The 24,034-nt window shown below is 43.8% G+C and overlaps 1 protein-coding gene across 2 annotated transcripts in view; it reads right to left on the bottom strand.

The window, feature by feature from the left end:
- Positions 1 to 11,486: 11,486 nt before the first annotated feature.
- The window catches only part of LOC123765837 (MAM and LDL-receptor class A domain-containing protein 1), a 74,012-nt gene continuing 61,464 nt past the window's right edge, over positions 11,487 to 24,034 (bottom strand). For both annotated transcript variants that reach the window (XM_069300043.1, XM_069300045.1), the window contains 7 exons: positions 23,128 to 23,236; positions 21,767 to 21,950; positions 20,500 to 20,587; positions 19,911 to 20,069; positions 19,480 to 19,697; positions 16,999 to 17,164; positions 11,487 to 16,790 (listed from right to left, as the gene is read on the bottom strand). In XM_069300043.1, coding sequence (XP_069156144.1) covers positions 16,732 to 16,790; positions 16,999 to 17,164; positions 19,480 to 19,697; positions 19,911 to 20,069; positions 20,500 to 20,587; positions 21,767 to 21,950; positions 23,128 to 23,236 — 983 coding nt within the window. In that variant the 3' untranslated portion in view covers positions 11,487 to 16,731. The remainder of the gene's footprint in view (positions 16,791 to 16,998; positions 17,165 to 19,479; positions 19,698 to 19,910; positions 20,070 to 20,499; positions 20,588 to 21,766; positions 21,951 to 23,127; positions 23,237 to 24,034) is intronic.

The following is a 24,034-nucleotide window of genomic DNA, read 5'->3' as shown; positions in this document are numbered from 1 at the left end:
TCTGTTCATTGTCTTCTCCTACGCTCCCTTGCTATCCTCTTCTTTTTCCTATTACTATCTCCTTCGGTGGTTATAATAGGAGCTGCCTCGTATGGGCCAATAGACCTTCTGCAGTTCTCATTATTACTACTATCCCCTACACCTTACTTTCCTCCTCAGCTCTCTCTTGCCTATTTATTGCCTGTCTCTACCTCCTCATCACAATCGACTTGAGAATGGTCCAGGACGGACCGAAACGTCGTCGTCCCTTCAACTTCTAGTGTGTGGTCTGGTCAACATACTTCAGCCACGATATTGTGACTCATCGCCTGTATACTCTATAAATTATTACATATAATAATGATGCTTTCGCTAAACAACATTATACAATAGTGCCCGAAACGCTATGCGTATCAGTGGCTATAGGTATTGTATGTACTAGCTCTATCTATAAATCCAACATTATGTTTGTAAATCAACTATGTATGTACTTTTACTGAATAAAAAATTATTTATTTATTATTTATTTAGTGTATGCTTTGCCAATTTTAGATAATGGGTTGTAGAAACGTCAACAGAAAACGATGTGACGTTGGAATGTCTATGGGTCATTCCTGCATTCCATACATCCTGGAAACAGGATGGATATAGTGTCCACAACAAGTTACACGATGTTTATGGGGTCCACTACCACCTGTTGGTGGTAGTGGACCCCATTACCACCAACGTCCACTACCACCTGTTGGTTGGTAGTGGACGCTACTTGTGCACAATAATATTCTGAACAACGGCATCCTGGACGCTCATAGTTATTATAACGCATAAATGTCCACACTTCAATAAGTTAAAATCACTTAATTTGTCATTAACGAGCAATATCTTAAGTCAATTGAAAGCAAATATTTAACACCATCCAGTGTTGTGTCAGGAACTTTGGGTTGTTGGGTTTCTTAGTGTGTTATTGATACACCGTATATTGTAGTTGTCGAGCAGTCATTAACAGTTCTTGATTGACGGCCGATTAATACTTCACTGCCGATTCTGTTGCTCTGTTGTACCTGTTGTCCTGTTGCAACATTTACAATAGAATGTTTTATTTGGTTAGTGAATTAGAATTTAAAATTAACAACTTCAAACATACAAGCCGGGGATCATTATTGGTTCATTAGAGACTCGTTCGTATGTGTGGAAGTGAAGGAGTGGCTGTTGGCCATTGATAATTGACACTTCAGACGCACAAAATGTTAACCAATGGGATGAGTTTTAGGGTGAATGTCAACGAATCAGCGGCCGGGGTTGGTTGCTTGCTGGATATAAAAGGGAGGATGAAACAAAATGCACTTCAGTCTTCCCTCTTCACCTCGTCTCCAGTTCCTCGCTCAAGCTTTTTTGCATCCTCGCCTTGTTCTTCCACCCCAGCTTTGCCAGCTCTCTGGACATTTTCGCTTCGTTTTCGCTATCCATCACAAGCACTTCAGTGTGTTTTACCTCACTTTTGGTATCCAATTCCAGGTTCGTCTCTTGAAGTTCAGTCGTTTGTGGAGGATCCCCCTCCCTTGTTCCTCCGTATTGGAACTAGTGAAATGTATGGGAAAACTAACATTATTTCAGATTTTCCTTGACAAATGGAAGGTTAAGTGCGCATAATACTGCGTGTTGCACCATAAGTCTGGTTTCTGTCGCTCCTTTACCACATTTGTATGAGAGGCTAGCCCTTAACATCTGGCCTTCAACATTAAAAATTTGGTTAAATTTATAGGGCCAATATCAATGTACAAAAGTGGTTACTAGCTTCTAAAGCGTTAAAGCTACAAATTCAAAACTAAATTTAAAAAGTTTTGATAACGTGCCTAAAATTCAACACGCTAGAAACTTAATTCTAATCAGATGTTAATACTCGGGAACTAGTAACATTTTCTGTAAATTGGGGTGTTAATTTTTAGGATGTCTTTTTTTTTTTTTTTTTTTTTTTTTTTTTTTTAACCACCAACGCTAATTATAACTTCCTGTCTTTATATCTATGAAATTGCCTTAAAGTAGAGCAGCATTTCGGTAGATTTATCATTCATGACTTCAGTGTAGTTTATTCAAATGGTTCTAATTTAAAGTTAATGGAATAATTCGTCCTGACCGTTGCATCTGAACGCTAGTTAACTACCGGTGGTTCGTAATATTGAAATTGTCAGCGGTGAGCGGCCCGGAGTCTACTAAAGGCGGTAAGCTTTATAAACGGCTTGAGAAACTCTGATGTTAATCTCTGGACACTTCCCCACAGTGGATTGCTCTAGCAGCTCAGGTAGTTAAGTAATTTACAGCATAGCCATGCACGTAGACTATTTTTTTCCACTTGCTAGGACAAGTCTGTTAAATGTAAATAGTTGATAAGCTTTAACTTTACATTTTTACACGTAAACTAAACGACTATTCTAGGCAGTCTGCTACTACAGGGGTGTAGCATTAATGCGTTGTGTATAATATATGTATAATTTATATATATATAATTATATATTGTATATAATATATATATATATATATTCTTGGCAAGCAAACGGTTTAGTCTTTTAAACTTTTAAAGTTTTGAACGCAAAATAAGTCTTCAAGCGGCACCCTTGTCCTTCTAACGCCTTCCTGCATGCAAGGTATCAGAGCTTCCATGTGCCCCTCAGCCCCAACTTAAATCTCTCTGCTTTCAACGCCACGGCAAACTCTACACTCCATACTGTGGAATACCTGATAACTTGGTAAAATGTTCTAATTTGAGTTGGCTAAACTCTGATCTATGGGATTTAAACTAGTAATGTGCTTGGTGTGACAAAGATGCCGATTAGAAGCCTCAACATGGCTAGTATTTTCTTTGTCCTTTTCAGTCAAATTTAGATTAACTTAATTTTAAACCGTTTCAGACATGCGTAATTAGGGCTGGTAGAAACTATTTCTCATGGTGCGTGAATACTAATGCGTGAACAGGGTAAAACGAACCTGTCTCGCGACGGTCTAAACCCAGCTAAAGTTCCCAGTTTGTGGGTGAACAATCCAACGCTTGGTGAATTCTGCTTCACAATGATAGGAAAATCAGACATCGAAGGATCAAAAAGCGACGTCGCTATCAACACTTGGCTTGGTAGGATCAAGCGGACTCTTACGGCTAGTCGTGGCATAGGCTTCAGCTAGTTAGTATCAAAGAAAAGACTTCATAAAGAGCGTTATCGCCAGAAGAGTTTGTGTTTAACATGGTTATAAATTATTGAACTGCATCTGCATTGAACTTTTAATATGGTCATCTTGCTGGACTAATTTACTAAATGGCCAAGAATTTCTCTACGTAATATTATTGTTAGGTGGGATCCAGTTAAATGTGACAAGCGGTAACGAGGCATGACGACCTCGAGGTGGTAAAAAGTCTTGTCCTATACCAACTGGTATCACGCTGGAGGGTCCGTATGGCTTGTTTTACTTTGTCATATAGCCACATTGTCATAACATACAGGGTGTTTGGTAGATTTTTTAAGTGCAGGTTACTCATAAGGGCTTAAACGGCTGTAAAGACGTCTTTGAAAGTTAATCTCGACTTGTCACAAGATTTACAGAATCTTTTATCTTGTTCTGAAAAAATCCACAAGGGCCGTGGCGATGATTCTAACTTGCATCCCAGACGCTGCCTTAATCGACTGAGCTACGACATGGTAAAAAGAGTTGAAACCGAAGTTCTACTGAACTTGCTGGATCCTACAGCCTCTCAGAGGCACAAACCAGTGCATGGAGAGTTGTGTAAAACCCTGGGTTTTGCCTCTGAGAGGCTGCAGGATCCAGTAAGTTCAGTAGAACTTCGGTTTAAACTCCTTTTACCATGTCGTAGCTCAGTCGATTAAGGTAGCGTCTGGGATGCTCTCTGACGCAGGTTCGAATCCTCATCACGGCCCTTGTGGATTTGTTAATTTGATGCATCATGCAATTGTGATTACTGTGTAACAAAATTTCTGATAACTCGCCCCTCCTGTCCCCAGTCTCGGACGACCACAGCCAAACAAGGAAGACGACAAGGACCGTCTCGTACTGGAGATCATCTATAACAGCATAAAGTGGAAAGATATTACCAGTCAGCAAGTAATGTTTGTCATCTGTTAAACCGGCCTCTGATATATTTTTTCACAGAAAATGGCCTGGTTTATTGAATGGTGTAGTTGTAAAATATTAAACTACCTCATAACTTTATCTTAGCCAGGAGGTCTCGTAATGCTTAATATCTACAGAACTTGCTACTAGGGACCTAAAGTGTCGTTAGGGTAATTTTTTAATTAGGGGGGAAAAATAATAAATCCGAAACTCAATCGGTTAAGGGTGGAACTGTTAGACTTGTGATGTCAATGTCACAATGACATGACGTTGGAACAATGCAGGGGGAAGGGTGGTTATGTGAACCATTAAATGTACATCAATTAACCCCCTATCCACAGACCAGTGTGTAGGGGGATTACTTGTAAAATCTGTTTATTTTGGGCCTTGTGGGAAAAACCTGTCTAGATTGATATGAGGAGAACTACCAAAGACTTGTACCGAACTAAATTAAAAATTACAGTTTGCAAATTAATTCAACTAAAATCTCTAGCTAGGTTTGTAAATCCTAGCTCCTCTTTTCCCAATGACAGATTGTGGGCTGTAAGGGGCAGGTGGGGTGAATTGAATTGGTTGATAGACGTTCCAGTCCACCTGCAGACAGGGATCTCGCATCAGCTTGCATTTTATACAAGGATAAGATTTAATAAATTCAGTTATGACTGAACACTGGCTCTGTTTAAATCAGAAATTTAAACATATACATAGTCTAGCCTAGCACCATAACTATTAACAGCCGATATATTCTTATTATAAACAACAATTTAAATTGTATAAGTATGATAAATGACCTTCAATGTAGTCTTAAGTACTGTTAACTAAGTAATTAAGATTATATTCACTTAAATGAACTTGTATAACTAAGCAAGCAATTGTTAACTTAATTTATATATTAAAGTATATATACAGATGTATTTATATTAGATTTATGATGAGGTACAGTCAGCCTGATTGAATCTTTTCTTACACAATGGACACTTGTGAGATTTGGTGCTTAAAGATTCAACTGCTGCACTACAATATTAATAAACTTGATGAAATGTTGCCTCGCTTTATAACTGACAGACTTGTAGGATATTAAAGGCATACAATTGGCCAATTAATACACTACTGTAATAACCTTAAATATACTCCTCTGGGTGCCTGTCTGACAGTGTGCCAGACTGGATAACTCTAACTTGTCGAGTTTAGGCACGACATTTTATATAACGGCTTTGCTGTAGATTGTTCTTGTAGCGTTGCTCTTCCCTGTCCCTTCTTGATTCTGGTGAGCCCACTCATTTGGACTCTCGGACTTGCTCCCTTTCTTGTCTCAATCTTTCTCTATGCTCATCATCCCTTAGATTTTGGGTGGCGAGTCCTTGATGACCTCCATGGCAGTGACCATTTTCCTATCCTTGTCACTTTTTTCTCCTCTCGCCCTCCTCTCTCCTTCCCTAGGTGGCGGTTTGCCAAGGTTGACTGGCGCCTCTTTACTCTCCGTGCTACTATTTCCGACCTCTCCCTCGCGCCCTCCTCCTTCTTCATGACACTGTCTTTGATGCTGCCCTCCACTCTATTCCTCTCTCTTCCTCTCGGAACGCGGAAGTGCGTTCCCTGGTGGAGTTTGGACTGTGCTCGGGCTGTCCGCTGTAAGCGTGCAGCCTGGAAGAGACATCGCAGACGGTAGAGTCTTTTCTTTTTTTTTTTTTTTGGAAGGAGAGTGCGGTGGCCCGTAGGACCATCCGTGTGGCTAAACGTGCTTGCTGGGCGTCTGTCTCCACCGTTACATTCGAAACTCCTCTTCCAATGGTCTGGAAGCGTATCCGCAATATTGCGGGCAAGTTCGTTCCCGATGTCTCGCCGGTCCTTCGCCTCCATTGTGCTCTTGTGGCGGACCCGTTGCAGGTTGCGACCGAACTGGGTTCCCATTTCTCCTGTTAGTTCTGGTTCTCATCTCCCCCAATCCTTCTTCGTAAGCCTCTCCTTAAATCTCTTCCTTTGAATTTCTGTACTTGTCTTCACCTTCCCTATAATGATCCCTTCTCTCTATGAACTTCAATCTGCCCTAGCCCTTTGGTTCTACGGAAGTGGGCTCCGATGGCATGCATTATGAAATGCTTCGCCATCTCCCTCCGTGCACGTCTCGGTATTTACTGAGTCTGTACAATCGGGTCTGGGAGTTGTCGTCAGTCCCTGAAGACTGACTCGATGCTGTTGTCCTCCCTGTTCGGAAACCAGGGTCTCTCGGGTCATCCCCCAAGGACTTCCGCCCTATTGCCCTCACGAGTTGTCTGCAAGCTCTTTGAACGTATGCTCAACGTTCGTTTGATGTGGTTCTTGGAACACTATCACCACCTCTCCCCTTCTCAATTTGGTTTTCGCAAGTGCTGCAGCACAACAGATGTCCTGGTGAGCTTGGAGGTCTATATTCGTACTGCTTTTGCTGCGAAGACCTCCGTTGTTGTTGTTGTCGTCCTTTTTGACCTGGAAAAGGCTTGACACTACCTGGCGGTATCATATTCTGTCTCGACTTCATTCTTTTGGCCTTCGTGGGAACCTCCCTCTCTTCCTCCTGAGCTTCCTCTCTCGTCGATCCTTTCGTGTGCGGCTTGGTACTGCTCTCTGTCCCTTTTCAGCAGTATGAGGGTGTACCCCAGGGTAGTGTTCTGAGCACTACTCTTTTTCTAGTTGCCCTCAACAGTCTCCTTTCCTTTCTTCCTTCTGGCGTCTTCTCTGCTCTCTATGTTGATGATCTTACCCTTTGCTGTCGGTGATGATTCCCCTCTCCTTCAACGGCGGCTTCAACTTGTGATTGATGCCGTGTCGTCTTGGGCCACCAATCATGGCTTAGTTCTCTGCGTCAAAGACGTGTGCTATGACTTTTACTCGGACGCATGTCGTTCTTCGTCCTTCTTTGTCGCTTTATGGTCATCCCCTTGTGTTCAGGGATTCCGCGAAGCTTTTGGGGTTAGTCTTTGACACTCGTTTGTCTTGGTCAGCCCATATCTCTTGCCTCAGAGTTGAATGCTCTAAGGCCCTTAACCTCCTTAAGGTTTTGTCCCATACTTGTGGGAGCGGATAGGCGCACGCTCCTCTATTTGCACTCCTCTCTCGTTATGTCTAAACTCGATTATGGTTGCCCTGCATACTCTTCTGCTTCTCTTTCTACTCTTCGCCGTCTTGATGCTTTGCACCATACTGGGTTGCATCTCGGCTCTGTTGCCTTTCGTTCGACTCCCGCCTTTAGTTTGTATGTTGACACTGGCTTTCTCTCTTCAGGACCGCCGTGATCGCTACTGTCTTCGCGATCTTGCGCGGTCCTTCCAACATCCTTCCTCTCACCTCTGTCGTGCATTTACTTTTCCTCCTCCTGTGGTTCCTGTTCCTCTTCATTTTCCCCCATTTTCTGTCTGGCTATCTCGCTTACAGGATTCTCTTTCTGTTCATATTTCTAATGGTTTCTCCTTGTATTGTTCCTTCCTTACCTTCGTGGAGAGTCCCCCTTCCCAAGTTTTGTACATCCTTGACTTGTATTACTAAAGTCTTTACCCCCTCCTACAATTCTGAAAAGCCTCTTCCTTGAGCACTTTTCTTCGCACTCCCACTCTATTTCCATCTAAACCGATGGGTCTAAGTCTGCGGACGGTGTGGGCTACTGTGGTTTTTTCCTGACCGTACTTGTATGTGTCGCCTCCCTTCGGAGGCTAGCGTCTTTACGACAGAACTTTATGCTATTCTCTATGCTCTTCGTCTCTTGCTTTCTCATTCCTCCTTTGTGGTTGTAGTTGACTCTCGTAGTGCACTCATGGCTCTAGGGTCCTTTAATTCTGTCCATCCGATGGTCAGAGAGATTCAACATTGGCTGTTTATTTCTAGTAAATTTAAATCGGTAGTTTTGCTGGGTTCCCAGCCATATTGGTGTTTCAATGAGCGTGCGGATGCTGCCGCTAAGGAAGCTATCCGTTCTTTTCCCATCTCCCATAAACGTATTCCTTATTCCAACTTTTATCCTGTTATTCATTCTTCCATTCTTGCGTTGGCAGGGTTGTTGGTCCTCTGTGGTTGGTAACAAGCTGCGTACTCTCAAACGTAGTGTGTCCCCATGGCCTTCCTCCTGCCACCGTAACCGGTGGTAGGAAACTGCTTTGGCACGGCTGTGGGTTGGTCATACTCGCTTAACCCACGGTCACTTAATAGTGCCGCCCTGCTCCTTATTGTCTGAATTGCGTTGTCCCTTTTACAGTTGTGCATATCCTTGTTGAATGTCCTGACTTTCAGGACGAGCGTGTCTTGCTTTCTGACCGTCCCTTGCGGTCACTTGTCCCTCGATAGAATTCTAGGCGAATCGGATACTTTTGATATTGTTCGCCTTATGCGTTTTTGTTCGCCTTATGCGTTTTTGTTCTCGTATTGGCATTCTTGGTGATATTTAGTGCCCTCTGATTATTTTGCACTTTGATGGTGCTACATAGCCTTCCCAGTTTGGTGCCTTCTTTTGATAATTACCTTACCTTGTAGCGTTGCTATGTGATTTTTCTTTAACTGCGTTGCAGAAGGATAATAGTTGATGAAGGCAGTGTCACTGTGCTCCACAATACTCTTCTATAGATATAAATGTTCTAGGAATTTTCCTTTTAGATATTGTCCAGGTACTCCCCCAGTTCTAGTGTGTTCACTGGTGATAAAGATAATTCGATAAGGTGTCCTGAGCTAAGTAATGTTAGCTAAAGTACCCTCACACTTGTTCACTGCGTTGTCAAGAAACGCATAGTGCCGCTGGGTGTCGTGGGTGCTTCTTGTTCCCGAGATACCCCTCCCTCTTCCTTGAGAGGGGTAACTTTCAATGAATATTGATTATTTTTACTGTCTAGACATATTATTGAGAAGATGTGATTATATCCTATATCTAATTATATTATAAAGATTATAAGTAGTACTTGATAGTACCACTGATTCTTATTAAGGATTCGATTTATAATCCCTACCGGAAATCGAATCATGTTCCAAAAGTTTTTTAATAAAGAAATCCTTCTAGAAGCTTCTGGATCCTTGAGAGATCATGCACAAAGTCACGTAGGCACCTATAGGGCCCTATGGTGTATGTGATCATAGTGACATTGTCATCTAGGATCAAGATGTATAATGAATCTATAGTGATTCTATAATGATTTAGATATGATTTAGATATGATATAGATATGATATAGATATGATATAGATATGATATAGGTATATAGAAATAATACATTTCTTAGATAATAATATATATGGTGGGTAAAATTCCCCACAGGCCTCGCTCCCAGTGACCTCACTGGATATCTACGATGAATAACTTGTCTTGTTTAGCACTAGTTAGTATCTGGAATAAACTTGAACGCTGGCTCGACTGTGTTCTAAAAACATTTTACAGGTTTTTATATTGAAATCCTTTCTAACTGGGCAACTAAAGTACTTCCTTAGTTGCCTATATTTCTCTAACCACAGAACTGCGTTCTATATTGTGACCGAGTATAGTAGAGCAATAAATCTCTAAACTATTACTTTTCTTATACACATCATAAGTGTTTATCAATGGAATAGGTTTAAGTTTCTAGTTTTAGAGTTCTCGTATTGGCATTCTTGGTGATATTTAGCGCCCTCTGATTATTTCGCACTTTGATGGTGCTACATAGCCTTCCCAGTTTGGTGCTTTCTCTTGATAATTACCTTACTTACTTTCCTTACCTTCTAGTTTTAGAAAAACAGGGAAAAGTGGGGAGGGCGGCGCAGCGGGGAAAAAAGTTTTGCATGACATTCTAGCAAGACTTTAAATAGTTTCATAGGAAACTTCAGAGGGATGTACTTTTATTCCAAATTTTAATAAACTAATTAACAAAAGACTGATGCACCCATGTTCCGTGTTTGAGCTTGTTCAATCTGTTAATTATATGATGAAAGATTTTTCCTTTAATGGTTTTTTTTTTAACTTGGTTGACGGTGAAGTTTTTGTTAATTAAAAATAGCAGAAATAAGAATGCCACAAATGGCCTGGCAACACTAGTAACGTCAGCCTCGTCAACTGCAGATTACTGAAACCTCGCTCTTGTTCGTGGCCAGCCACTGAAGGGTAGCGACCCGCATGTTGAGAAGCCCTGGAGCAAGACAAGGTTTGGTGCCTTCTTTTGATAATTACTAGTCTCCTGCGTTGTTACCTTATTGCTGACTTCATTAATCTCACTTTTTTTTCTTCCCTTCTTTCCTTTCTTTCCATGATTTGTTCCACTTGTGTACATTGAGTTACAAGTTTTCCCCCTGATGCTGCTGACGTAGTTTTTGGCTCTTACGCGAAACCATATTAACTGTACCGTTGATCTCTTGGAAGAAATGTTGGACGTATCTGCCACTTCATTTTGGATTTGCTTGTCCATTTAAAATCTTGGATAAATACGAGGCAGTATGACAATGAAACAAAGGCTTATAAGTGGTTATTCAAACTATTCCTATTGATGTCATTTACTGGTATATCCACTGGACTTCTGTACCAAAGAATGGAAAAATTTATACAAAAATGTATTTGAAGCCTGTAAATCTAAAAATTCGTTGCTAGTCCATGTGGCTATCAAACTTACGGAAAGTCTGAGCTTGTCCTCCAACTTCAGTATTTTGGACCTTAAAGGTCGAATGTAATGCATAAAAGGGGACAAACTGCTTGAACCCAGAGACTTCACCTCCAAAGGGTTTAAAGGCATAAAGCTTCAGCCTACCCGCTGAAGCTACCAGCACAATTTTTTTATTATGCAAATAATCGAAGAGGAACTAAGTTGTCATCTACAAAGATCCCCCCCCCATTTTGCACCCGCAAGATAAAGTAAGATTTAAGGGCTGACAAATGTTAATCTTGTTTGAGAAGTTGTTCACACGAGTTAACCAGTCCCAGTTGTCTGGGTACAAGTGACAGGATGAACAACCCAGCGGGTTTTCTTCCTGTTGGAAAGTGTTGCTATGCATGCTGCTATGGCGGTGTGTTCACTTAGGATGAGTGGCGCTCCCCAATACTGTCACTATGGCGGTGTATCCACTCAGGATGAGTGACGCTGCCCAATACTGTCACTATGGCGGTGTATCCACTCACAGAATGAGTGACGCTGCCCAATACTGTCACTATGGCGGTGTGTTCACTCAGCTTGAGTGGCGCTACCCAATACTGTCACTATGGCGGTGTGTTCACTCAGCATGAGTAGCGCTGCCCAATAAACTCGCCCCTCGGGGCAAAATTTAAATCGAGTAATTATGAGGAGGGGGCCAGACTAGGGAGGTACATACCACATCAAGGCAACCATCTTGCCAGTCACCACCTTGTAATTTTCGCCCCTCCATGAGAGTAACAATCTTAGGAACAAATGGGGAAGGGGTGACGCGGGTGATTAAGACAAGTTCTCTTTCTGTGCGATTTATTTGTTTACATTCATGAGAGTACAAATGTCGGCAAAGGTTCTGAAAGTGAGTATTTACTACAGAACACAAAATTCTCTGTGTAAACATCAGGAATATAGCAACGTATCCTTTTAAATAGTGGTCGTGTTACTGGGATTGTTTGTTGACTGTTGCACTCGTTTGACAGGTCACACTTTGTACTGGTGAAATTACAAGCCTAAAGGGAGATCTTGGAAAATGAAACTTAAATTACAACCTGGTCTAAGCAGCCCTAGCCCTAAAATTTTACATTTATTTAATATATTAGACCTTAGGTTCGTCTATTTTCCCCCTCTATATTTACTCAATTTACACGGGTGCAACACTCCGCGTTTTGTACACAAATGTGTCATTCAGGAGGACGGGTTGCAACACTGACATCACTTACACACACTAGAGATAACATGAACAATATTATCACCAATTTGCCTAATCCTTTAAATCCATTTTTCTTGATGAAACGCAAGATTCGCTACCGAACATTGCCTTATCTATCATACCCCCCAGGAAGGAACGTGTTTGTATATAAACACCGGCATCATAACTATATCAAGCCACAATTTCTCTACTACAGATGAATTGTGTTTACAACACTCATCACTAAATCTAAAACATTTGACTATTTCCACGATATCATTATATAAACATTTCATTTCCTTAAGTACCAGGAGACTCGAACCGCCGACCCCACGGTGTATGACGGAGGAGCTTCCGCCTCACAGCGTGGGGTCGACAGTTAGTCTCCGGGTGCCTAAGGAAATGAAATATATACATACATACATAAAGGATATCTAACACAAAAATACTATTTGGTTGTATTTTATTTCAGAAGGGTGGAAAACAATACTGGTCGGAAGAGTTATATACCGTGCCTGGATCCCGCACACGCATCGCATCACATTTTGCCTAGTCTACCATGTAAAAATATACTGAATCTTTCATACATAGCTCTTCCGAATACTGCGATACTTGGTAGTGAGTGGAGAGAGAGAGAGAGAGAATGTATGTATGTATGTATATATTGGAGGGGGAGGGGGAAATGGGGGGGGGGTCGAACCATCCTCCCAAATTATTACAACCTACAGCAACCTTTCGGTGAACGTACAAATAGAACTGATTCAGCAAAAAAGTTCACGTTTTCTATTATTGGACTACCCCCAAACTGGCAGGGAAAACAAAAGTAGCAGCAATTGTAATACCTAACGTATCCTCGGCTTGAATAAATTATCCTAGGCCTAAGATATGCTGTCTTAGGCCTAATTTTTATATGTACTGCATATATGTGTTACACAAGGCCTAAGAAAGTTTAGGTTTGGTTGTTGCCGCCTTTCTCCTACCTCTTGTATAAAATGCAATAGTGCAAAACGTAATTTTCTTTCTTTGCAACAGTCCATTTGTGGACGTTCAACCCGTCGTTGCTATACCTGCTAACGTTTTTGGACGAGAGTTTGTTGTGGATCAGAGCTGAGGAACTTGGTACTTTGCTAATGTTAGCGCCTAGTGTTGCCAACACGGAGAGCGCTCTACAAAATACAGCAAAAGCTCAAGCTAACTTTATGCTTACTTTTAATAGACAAGACCATGATGTGTACGACAGCATGGGACTTCTCTCGTGGAACCATTCACCATTAAGGCCAATAAGAAGAGCGCAGGACGATATCTAATTGTTTATCTTAACGAGTCAAACTCTGGCTCTGACAATCGACTTGAGAATGGTCCAGGACGGACCGAAACGTCCGTCGTCCCTTCACCTTCTAGTGTGTGGTCTGGTCAACATACGTCAGCCACGTTATTGTGACTCATCGCCTGCAAACTCTGGCAAGTTATTTTTGTTATTATCTTTTTCCATTCTGTAAATTGCCGATTTTGATTATTTTATTCACGTTTATAAGTGACACTATTTTATCATAATCATTATACGCCTCGGGATTTCCTGTTCAGCATTACCTCTTTAGGAAGTTTGGATCGCTGGCTACGTATAGCATTTGGTTACAACTGTTGGCTCAGTTCTATCTATGATTGTGTTTATATTTCCCTATAGACACCCTTCGAAAATAGGGTTAATCATAAAATATGTTCATTAATCATAAAATATGTTCATTAATCACAAAATATGTTCATTAATCATAAAATATGTTCATTAATCATAAAATATGTTCATTAATCATAAAAAATGTTCACAAACGCAACTTTTAATAATTTGTTCCCAGTCAAAATTGGCAGCAATCCCCGCAGCTAATTATCTTATCAAGTTTAGTTGTTGTTGTTTTTTTTTTTACAAAATCAATCCTGAATATTATTGTGTAGTTCAATAAGTTCACTATTGGCTAAAATGTGTAAATATAGTAATGTCAACATCCAGGATTTTTAACTGCATAGCATCAGTACGTCTGAGGACTGTGGACGGGTGCGCTAGTTATGGGGAGAGTGGACGGGTGCGCTAGTTATAGGGAGAGTGGACGGGTGCGCTAGTTATGGGGAGTGTGGACGGCTGCGCTAGTTATGGGGAGAGTGGACGGGTGCGCTAGTTATGGGAAGTGTGGACGGGTGCGCTAGTTATGGGGGAGAGTGGACGGGTGCGCTAGTTACGGGGTGTGTGGACGGGTGCGCTAGTTACGGGGTGTGTGGACGGGTGCGCTAGTTATGGGGAGAGTGGACGGGTGCGCTAGTTACGGGGACTGTGGACGGGTGCGCTAGTTATGGGGAGTGTGGACGGGTGCGCTAGTTACGGGGAGAGTGGATGGGTGCGCTAGTTACGGGGACTGTGGACGGGTGCGCTAGTTACGGGGAGAGTGGACGGGTGCGCTAGTTACGGAGACTGGACGGGTGCGCTAGTTATGGGGAGTGTGGACGGGTGCGCTAGTTACGGGGACTGTGGACGGGTGCGCTAGTTACGGGGAGTGTGGACGGGTGCGCTAGTTATGGGGAGAGTGGACGGCTGCGCTAGTTACGGGGAGTGTGGACGGGTGCGCTAGTTATGGGGAGAGTGGACGGCTGCGCTAGTTACGGGGAGAGTGGACGGGTGCGCTAGTTACGGGGAGTGTGGACGGGTGCGCTAGTTATGGGGAGAGTGGACGGCTGCGCTAGTTACAGGGAGTGTGGACGGGTGCGCTAGTTATGGGGAGAGTGGACGGGTGCGCTAGTTACGGGGAGAGTGGACGGGTGCGCTAGTTACGGAGACTGGACGGGTGCGCTAGTTATGGGGAGTGTGGACGGGTGCGCTAGTTACGGGGAGTGTGGACGGGTGCGCTAGTTATGGGGAGTGTGGACGGGTACGCTAATTATGGGGAGAGTGGACGGGTGCGCTAGTTACGGGGAGTGTGGACGGGTGCGCTAGTTACGGGGAGTGTGGACGGGTGCGCTAGTTACGGGGAGAGTGGATGGGTGCGCTAGTTACGGGGACTGTGGACGGGTGCGCTAGTTATGGGGAGAGTGGACGGGTGCGCTAGTTACGGGGAGAGTGGACGGGTGCGCTAGTTACGGAGACTGGACGGGTGCGCTAGTTATGGGGAGTGTGGACGGGTGCGCTAGTTACGGGGAGTGTGGACGGGTGCGCTAGTTATGGGGAGTGTGGACGGGTACGCTAATTATGGGGAGAGTGGACGGGTGCGCTAGTTGCGGGGAGTGTGGACGGGTGCGCTAGTTACGGGGAGTGTGGATGGGTGCGCTAGTTATGGGGAGAGTGGACGGGTGCGCTAGTTACGGGGAGTGTGGACGGGTGCGCTAGTTACGGGGAGTGTGGACGGGTGCGCTAGTTACGGGGAGTGTGGACGGGTGCGCTAGTTATGGGGAGAGTGGACGGGTGCGCTAGTTATGGGGAGAGTGGACGGGTGCGCTAGTTACGGGGAGTGTGGACGGGTGCGCTAGTTACAGGGACTGTGGACGGGTGCGCTAGTTATGGGGAGAGTGGACGGGTGCGCTAGTTATAGGGATTGTGGACGGGTGCGCTAGTTACGGGGAGAGTGGATGGGTGCGCTAGTTACGGGGACTGTGGACGGGTGCGCTAGTTATGGGGAGAGTGGACGGGTGCGCTAGTTACGGGGAGAGTGGACGGGTGCGCTAGTTACGGAGACTGGACGGGTGCGCTAGTTATGGGGAGTGTGGACGGGTGCGCTAGTTACGGGGAGTGTGGACGGGTGCGCTAGTTACGGGGAGTGTGGACGGGTGCGCTAGTTACGGGGAGAGTGGACGGGTGCGCTAGTTACGGAGACTGGACGGGTGCGCTAGTTATGGGGAGAGTGGACGGCTGCGCTAGTTACGGGGAGTGTGGACGGGTGCGCTAGTTACGGGGAGAGTGGACGGGTGCGCTAGTTACGGAGACTGGACGGGTGCGCTAGTTATGGGGAGTGTGGACGGGTGCGCTAGTTACGGGGAGCGTGGACGGGTGCGCTAGTTACGGGGACTGTGGACAACAAAGGTCCAATTGGCCCATTCGTAACAGCTATCTTAAACTCTGCTCAACTCGCTCACATATCCAATCAATATTTGAAACAGACTAAGTAGGCTTAGTGCATGACCGTTTCAAAGGAAACATTGGATAAGCATAAATGTCAATTTATGAGCATCTACCCAGCAAAACTCTACGGATTTAAATTTACTAGAGATAAGAAACAGCCAATGTTAATCCCTCATGAAAGTCACCAAGTATTAAAACTCTTACTTTCATTGTCGGCATGGCTCTGAGCAGCTTTCGTATTAGACCACCTTATGAGGGTCCTTCATCCCTTCATGCACGCAGCCCTCATCATGAAGGGTAGTAAATGGGTTTGAAGTTATATTATCACTTCTTTAATCCGAGGATTTTCTTATCAATGACGGTCCACTTCTCATTCACCTTCTCCCTCTCTGCTTGAAGGTTATTCAAGTTTGACACGTGACGTGACACAACAGCCCGTCCAACCTCTCTCCTGGTTATATAATGTGTATATTAATGTTGTTAGAATTAAAAATTGTCACTGATCTTTAAATTGTCGTTTTAATTAATGCAATATGTCACAGAGGACGTTGCCGTTCTAAAATAATTAATAATTATCATCAGTATTATTTTTAATGCTAGTCTTGTGTAAATGATTAATGCATTTCAAATTTGAAAAAGAATTATAAATGTGCACTCTTATGTATAAGGATTTTGAATGAGGCCTTTCGCTTCCTTTTTTCTAAGGCCCAATACTAGTTCTCCACTTGCACTGGAGACCATGTCAGGGGTTTACGTGGGTGGGTTTGGTGCAGCAGGCGGCGTCGTTGGGTTGGCAGCTGTTGGCCGAACTGAAAAAGAGTACGAAATGTTGACTTATTGAACATTTAATGGCTCTAGGATATTTCGGCTCTGCGCTTCTCGGACACGTGCCAAAACTTATTCGAACATCGTCCATCAACAATCGTCTTAAGTTATTTATGTCGATAAATCATGCGAGAGCATTATGAACTAGTTAAGTCATAAAGATACCAGTTATCCACTAGTAAGATGACTTACTGCGGCAGGCCCCCTTGTAGGTCTTGATGTCGTCGATGGCAAAGCCGCCGTTGGTCGCCATGCCCACCACGGACACCCTGTAGTCGGTCGAGGCGTCGACCTCCACCTGTCCAAACTGCCACTCCGGCCGCTGCGTCCCAACAGTCTTCGCCTCCAGCACCCACAGCTGAACAGGTGGTAAGAACAGCAGTGCATAGTTATTTACTCCGACAATACTAATTACATCGTGAGCACCCTCACCAGCTACCCTCAAGCAGGAACGACCCGTGTTTGAATCCTTTGAAGTAAGTAATTATCAAAAGAAGGCACCAAGCCGGGGAGACTATGTAGCACAATCCAAGTCGCTAGAGATTAAAAAAAAAATACTAAATATGACTAAGGATGTCAATACGAGAACAAAAGCGCACAAGGCGTGTGATATTAAAGTCATCAGATTTACCAAGGATTCTATTGAGGGACAACCCTGGAAACACAAACCAAAACTGTCTCTATTTTCCACATGTTACAACTTGTAATAATGTTGTTACATCTTGACTTAACGTGTTTATGACGTATTAGAACGTTGTTACAACTTGCTATATTGGTTGTTATAACTGGTTAGGAGGTGTTTAAACTAGTCCGAATGTTGTACCAACGTCGTAATTTCGGTGTGTGTTTGGCGGGAAGTGACCGTGAGGGATGGTCGGGAAGCAAGACACGCCTGTTCTGAAAGTCCGGACATTTAACAAAGATATGCACAATTGTAAGAGAGATAATTCAGTTTGGACAATAAGGAGCAGGGCAGCGCTCCATTAAGTGCCTATAGGTTAAACGTGTATGGTACAATACAACCTCACCAGAGCCGTTTCCCACCACCGGTTACGGTGGTAGGACAAAGGCCAAGGGGACACTACCCTTAATAGCACGTATCTTGTTACCAGTAAGAAAACCAATGACCCTGCCAATGGGAACAGGACGAAGATTGAATGGCTGGGTAGAAATCAGAATAAGGAATGTTTTTGAGGGAAATAGGACAAGTGTGGATAATAGCCTCCTTAGCAGCAGTGTCTGCACGCTCATTTAAGGAAACGCCAAAATGGCTGGGAACCCAGCAAAACTCAAACTACTAAAATCTAAAGGCCGTCCTCTTCGGCGGCCTTTAGAGATTAAAAACAGCCAATATTTGATTTTAACTACCACAGGACGTATAGGAATAAATGACTCCAAAACCATTAGGGCACTGCAATAGTCTACCACAATGACAACAGTGATAACGACGGAAAAGCAGTCAACACAGGGCATAAAAGATAGCATAGAATTCGGGTGTGAAGATGTTAGCCTCCGGAGGTAGGTGGCACATGAATGTTTGGACTGGAGAGACAACAGGGTGCAATACCGTCGGCAGACTGAAGCCGATTTGTAAAGAGAGCAAAAGAATGAGAGTGCGAAGAAAAATGTTCAAGCGTTTCATAACAGAAGTGATAGAAGCCTTTATCACGAGGGTCAAAGTCATGCAAAACTCCATAAGTGGGGCCCCGCTAAAGAGGCGAGGATGGAACGACATGAGGAAAGACATTACTAACACAACTTGAAAGGGAAGTTTGTAACTAAAACATCTGAACAGAAAAATGAAGATGGTGAAATGGGAACAAGGTCCACCGCTGGAACAGCCAAAGTAGAGCAAAAGCGAGAATGAGGATGTTGCAGAGGCCTCGCAAGGTAGCGAAGGCAGTAACGATCTCTACTATCCTGGAGCGGGGGAACCCTTGGAAGGAATGGGCAACTTGGAGGCACTATCCATTGCTGGGCGCCCACTAGTAATTAGGGAACCAGGATGTGTAACAATCTGCGTATTGTGTTAGGGAGGAAACGTGGCACTGAATAACCTAACTAGTTCTAGTGCCTGAACTAAGGCCTGATTCCCAAGTGTTTTTATTATATTTCAAGAATAACGTAAAATACGTACACATTTATATGCTCATTCATACAACCGTTTGCACACTTAAGAGAAACATTTCCTTCACTCTATCCTCATACTTTACGTGCTATAGTCACACTGACGGAGCTTTTCTCCTTGATCACCTTTACCCAAAACAGCCTCACCTTAGAGCTGTAAACATCTGCGTTTGTATCAAGTATTCTAACGCTAAACACATACTGAAGCCACTAAATTTACTTTACATTTCAACAATGAACAGTGTAAGTGTACATTACAAAAAGTGTACATTATTCACAAATCATGTACAAAGAGAGGAAACAATATTGTCAGTATCATGTGCATATGTATTCACAAAGGTGTGCAATTTTGTCTCTTCACTGGCTTACTACACCAGAGAAGTCAAATTACAATCCTTTCTCCCCAACGATAGTACTCTGATATGAACCATGCTACCCCACAATAGTAACAACACAACCTACTACCCCGACACGTCCTGAAGAATCACCATTCCAGCCCGTTGCACCCCCAGCAAGTGATCCCAAAAGTACTTCCAGGGACCTTACCTCAACAGGAGTACCAGTCCTCTTGTCCTCTTCGGCGGCCTTGTCGTAGGACTCCCTAGTGACCTTCAGCTTGGTACTCTCACTGGCACCGAAGTAGGCGTACCAGAAGGTGAAGCAGATGGGAGAATTGTCCGAGGTCTTGTCCATGGGCGGGGAGAGGAGCATGAGACTCTGAGGACGAGCATTCTGGTTGAAGACGTCGAAGTATGCGTATCCGACTGCAAGAGGAGACGCAAAGTTGCTGAGGGAGGACTCAATGGAGTCGTTGACAATAAAATTATACAGGACTGGATCAAGTTATTGACTCATCTGTGTGTGTGTGTGTGTGTGGTGTATCCCAAGGTCCTTGGGCCCTTACGAAGGCCAGGGTTATGCCATGAGAAACGGTGAGAGGTGAGAGAATAAATATTACAGGGAAAACAAGAACTCACTAGGGCCGCCGAAGGTGTGGTCGGGAAGGTTGGCAGGTCGGCGGGAGATGGAGGCGGTGGTCCAGCGGAAGTCTGCATCGGTAGTTACGTTCTTCCAGAGGCAGGCATCGCGCTGGAAGTCGCAGTCCCCGCCGCTCGTCGTCGCCTTCTGTGGCTTGGCTGCAGGTAAGGTCGACTACTGAATCAATTCATAAATTATTTCTCTGGCGCCACAACTAGGAAGACCCTGACGCTCTTTCAGGTGAAGCAGGGAGCCAAACACATGGATAATATTCACTACAGGGACATTTCTCCTACATGTGGAATCTTACTGCTAGACAGTCTAAAATCTATTAGAATATTTGCAATCAAAAATTTTCAGTAGAAAAATACTACGGTAACAAAGGGCAGTTCAGTAATGTATAACAAAAAATGCATAGCAACACAGGACTAAGAAAGTTGATCACCAGAGAGTTCCCAAACCTCAAGAATCAATCACAGCCTAACCATGACAAGGTTAGGCAGTGTTAGGTAAGGTGAGGAAGGTTTTAAAAGTCCGTTGGGGAGCCCTGTGGTATAGGAAGCGAGGTCGGGGCTCCCGTGTACTCACTGGAGCAGTCACCGCTGAAGATGGTGATGTCGTCCAAGGCGATGAACCCGGTGCCCCGGCTGCTGCCCCACACTCCCTCGAACGCCACCTGCCCCACACAACCATGGTCAAGCACTATGTAAATGGCGGCCACAACTACAGTGTCTACTAGCACTGGAAATATGAAAACCTCGAACAACAGACATGACCCCTTCCCTCTGTGTTTATTGCCTGTAATAACCCAAAGGTGAAAAGAGTTATGCTCAATGCGTGGATGTGTGACCCCCATCTGAAGAAACACGATACATAGCGACACGCAGGGATGCACGACACATGACACGTGTGGAAACATGGTAAGTTTGACTGAATATGACAGCATATTCCGTGTTTACTATTTTCTTATTTAGGGCGTTTGTCCCCTCAAGTTAGCACTAATTAGATTGAGTAACGAGTGATCTTGCATCTGTGTTTAAGGTGTGTGTGTGTGTGTGTGTGTGTGTGTGTGTGTGTGTGTGTGTGTGTGTGTGTGTGTGTGTCTCCCGTGCTGCTCGAACTACAGATTCTGTATTTGCACACATCTGTATTAGAGATATGTTTGACAGAGCGCCTCGTGTGGCATCCACCTTTGGACGTTGTTATTCGCTCCCCAAGGATACATACTGGCATCCCTTGGGAGTACCTGGGGGGAGGGATCATAGCTACGTCCAATGGTGGACGCCGCACGAGGCGCTACGCCAGACATATAAACACATGGACCTAGAGTTTTTGTTCAGAAGAATATTTGACATGACCTTGATAAAGGATGTAGGTTTCATCCGAAGGTTTAGTTTAATAACACATGCTTTATGTCGTCTTTATCTTCACCTTAAATATTAGTAATAATATACAGAGAAATCACATTACTGTGATATATCAATGAACAAATCCACATGCTCTGTGATGAGTGTTCGAACCTATGCGACTATGTTCAGATCATCATGTCATGGCGCAGTCTACTAGAACGTGGCATCTGGGAACACCCACGCATAGTTTCGAACCCTCATCACGGCTCCTGTGAACTTGTTAAATAATAATATAGTATATAGTACATATTACCATAGTAATAATAGTACATAGCTGTTACCCAGGACCTACTGCCTGGGTAACAGCTTCTCCCCCCGAATCAACCTACCCTGGCTTTGCGCCCTGGTGAGGCCACTCCAGACCGACAACCAGAGCGCAACTCCATAGTCTCCTGAGACTGATGGATGCCCACTATATAGTACACAGTAGTGTCGTGGCGACTCACCACAAAGTCATTGTCGTTGAGGAGCTTGGCCTGGCCGTGCATCCAGCTGGGTCCCTGATGGTTCTTGAGGGCCCACACCGGCTGCAGCACCATGTCCCCGTCCTTGTTCTCGTACCTCATGTGCAGCATCAGGGACCCGAGGGACGGCCCCGACGGGTCGATGAACGGCTCGTACATGAAGTACCTGGAGCGAGGGACGGCCACTGTATACGCGTAGTGTAGGGCGGAAGCCCGGGCTTCAGAGATAACTGTCTCTTCTTATGTAATATTAGGTGAACTTAACTCTTAGTATGGACTTGAGAAAAGTTGTCAAGAATATGAGTAGACGGAAACAGCGATGAAGTTATCAGCTTTGATGAATACGCTAAGTACTGCATTTTGGTTCAAATTGTTCGTCATTATATATATATATATATATATATATATACACACACACGTTGCACCTCATTTATTAAAATTTTGTGAGAGTCATATATATAAACATATATTCATGAAAAGGGACAATTAATTCTTTTCAACTGAAGCAGTAACACTCCGTTGGAGATCAAGTACTAGTTAAAAAAAACAAGAAATTCTGATTCAAACTAGTTCTTATAATCATTCAGCAGCCCGTCCTCATAAACAAAAGCCAAAGTCCATTCCATGCACCCGCCAAACCCCTTGTTTATGAATGAAAAGCGGTTTACGCACGATTCACAACTGCTGACATTCGAACACTTCCGGAACAAGTGATTCACTGACGAATTTTGTTCGAACCACAACGCTGTAAATGCTTCACCCACGTACTACAAAAACAAAGAATAGCCAACAGAACCTAAACACCTAACCTAACCTATGCCTATATATGCACAATATGCTATTATAATAATTTATATTTGAGAAAATTACTATTTTGAATGAACAGCATCTTAAAATTGGTAAATGCGTCTAGGGGGGTTGACCGCTGGATGGAATGGACTTGGTTTGAGGACGGGTTTGATCGTTATAGTACCGATTATATTGGTTAACTGCTCACCGGAGCCCAATACACACAGCTTCACCAGAGACCAACATACACACAGCTTCACCAGAGACCAACACACAGCTTCACCAGAGACCAACACACACACAGCTTCACCAGAGACCAACACACACACAGCTCCAGAGACCAATACATACACAGCTTCACCAGAGACCAACACACACAGCTTCACCAGAGACCAACACACACACACACAGCTTCAGAGACCAACACACACACAGCTTCATCAGAGACCAATACACACAGCTTCAGAGATCAATACACACAGCTTCAGAGACCAACACACACACACACACACACACACACACACACAGCTTCACCAGAATGCACAGTGACTCACCAGAATATAATACACATGGGTTGGGTCGAGCCCTTCATGGTCTTGGAGATGAGCCAGGCCCGGTCTCCTCCTCTCTGGACAGTTCCTCGGGGCATCGTCATGTAGTAACCTGTAGGCAACCGTCCAGAGTCACTACACGCAGGTCTTAACACAAGCTTTAATAACTTTTTAAATACAAAAATAGCGTAAAAGGTAAATACTGTATACTTATTAGCTAATTACATAACATTTCTAAGGTTATATAATTTGGTGCTATAATGAGAAAATCAGTACGAGAATGAGGAGGATTCGAACCTGCTCACTTGGTACTTACTCCTAAGCAAACGCCCTAGAGGCCTAGACCACGTCTTAGGCACTCCTGGTGCTTGGGAGTACCAACTGTGCTGGTTCGAGTCCTCTTCACGGCTCCTACCGATTTTATCATTGATACATCACGTTAATGCGATTGCATTGTGCACTCATAATATTTTATTTATGTGTACATGTATGATACATGAACAGAGGGAGATACATAGTTGGGCTCAGTGCACAATGCCTCTCGTTCAGAACCATGCATTATAGTTTCAAATAAGTTGACGCGAATTATGAACTCTTAATCGTTTAAACATTTGATATCAAATATTGAAAAATAGCTTTGTTCATAGTGTTAATCAATCAACCCGTCCTCTTAAAAATAACGTCACTTTTGGCTGGTATGCGCACTATGGCCAAATTTGGACGTAATTTGAAATGAAATCGACTCACAAAAGTGACGTACTGTTCCGTTTTCTGTTTGAGTCGTCCGGCTTACTCGGGTAGCTTAGAAAAGGATTCTTTCCATTAACGTTTTTCATACCATTTTGAAACTTTATGAGAATTTCCTGCCCACCTAACCTACTAGAGGACCCTTAACTTACTGTTGTTGAAA

Source organism: Procambarus clarkii, chromosome 5, assembly GCF_040958095.1.
Source record: "Procambarus clarkii isolate CNS0578487 chromosome 5, FALCON_Pclarkii_2.0, whole genome shotgun sequence".
In the NCBI taxonomy this organism is placed as follows: Eukaryota; Metazoa; Arthropoda; class Malacostraca; order Decapoda; family Cambaridae; genus Procambarus; species Procambarus clarkii.
The sequence above is the reverse complement of the archived record's forward strand: the minus strand, read 5'-3'. Positions and strand labels throughout refer to the sequence as shown.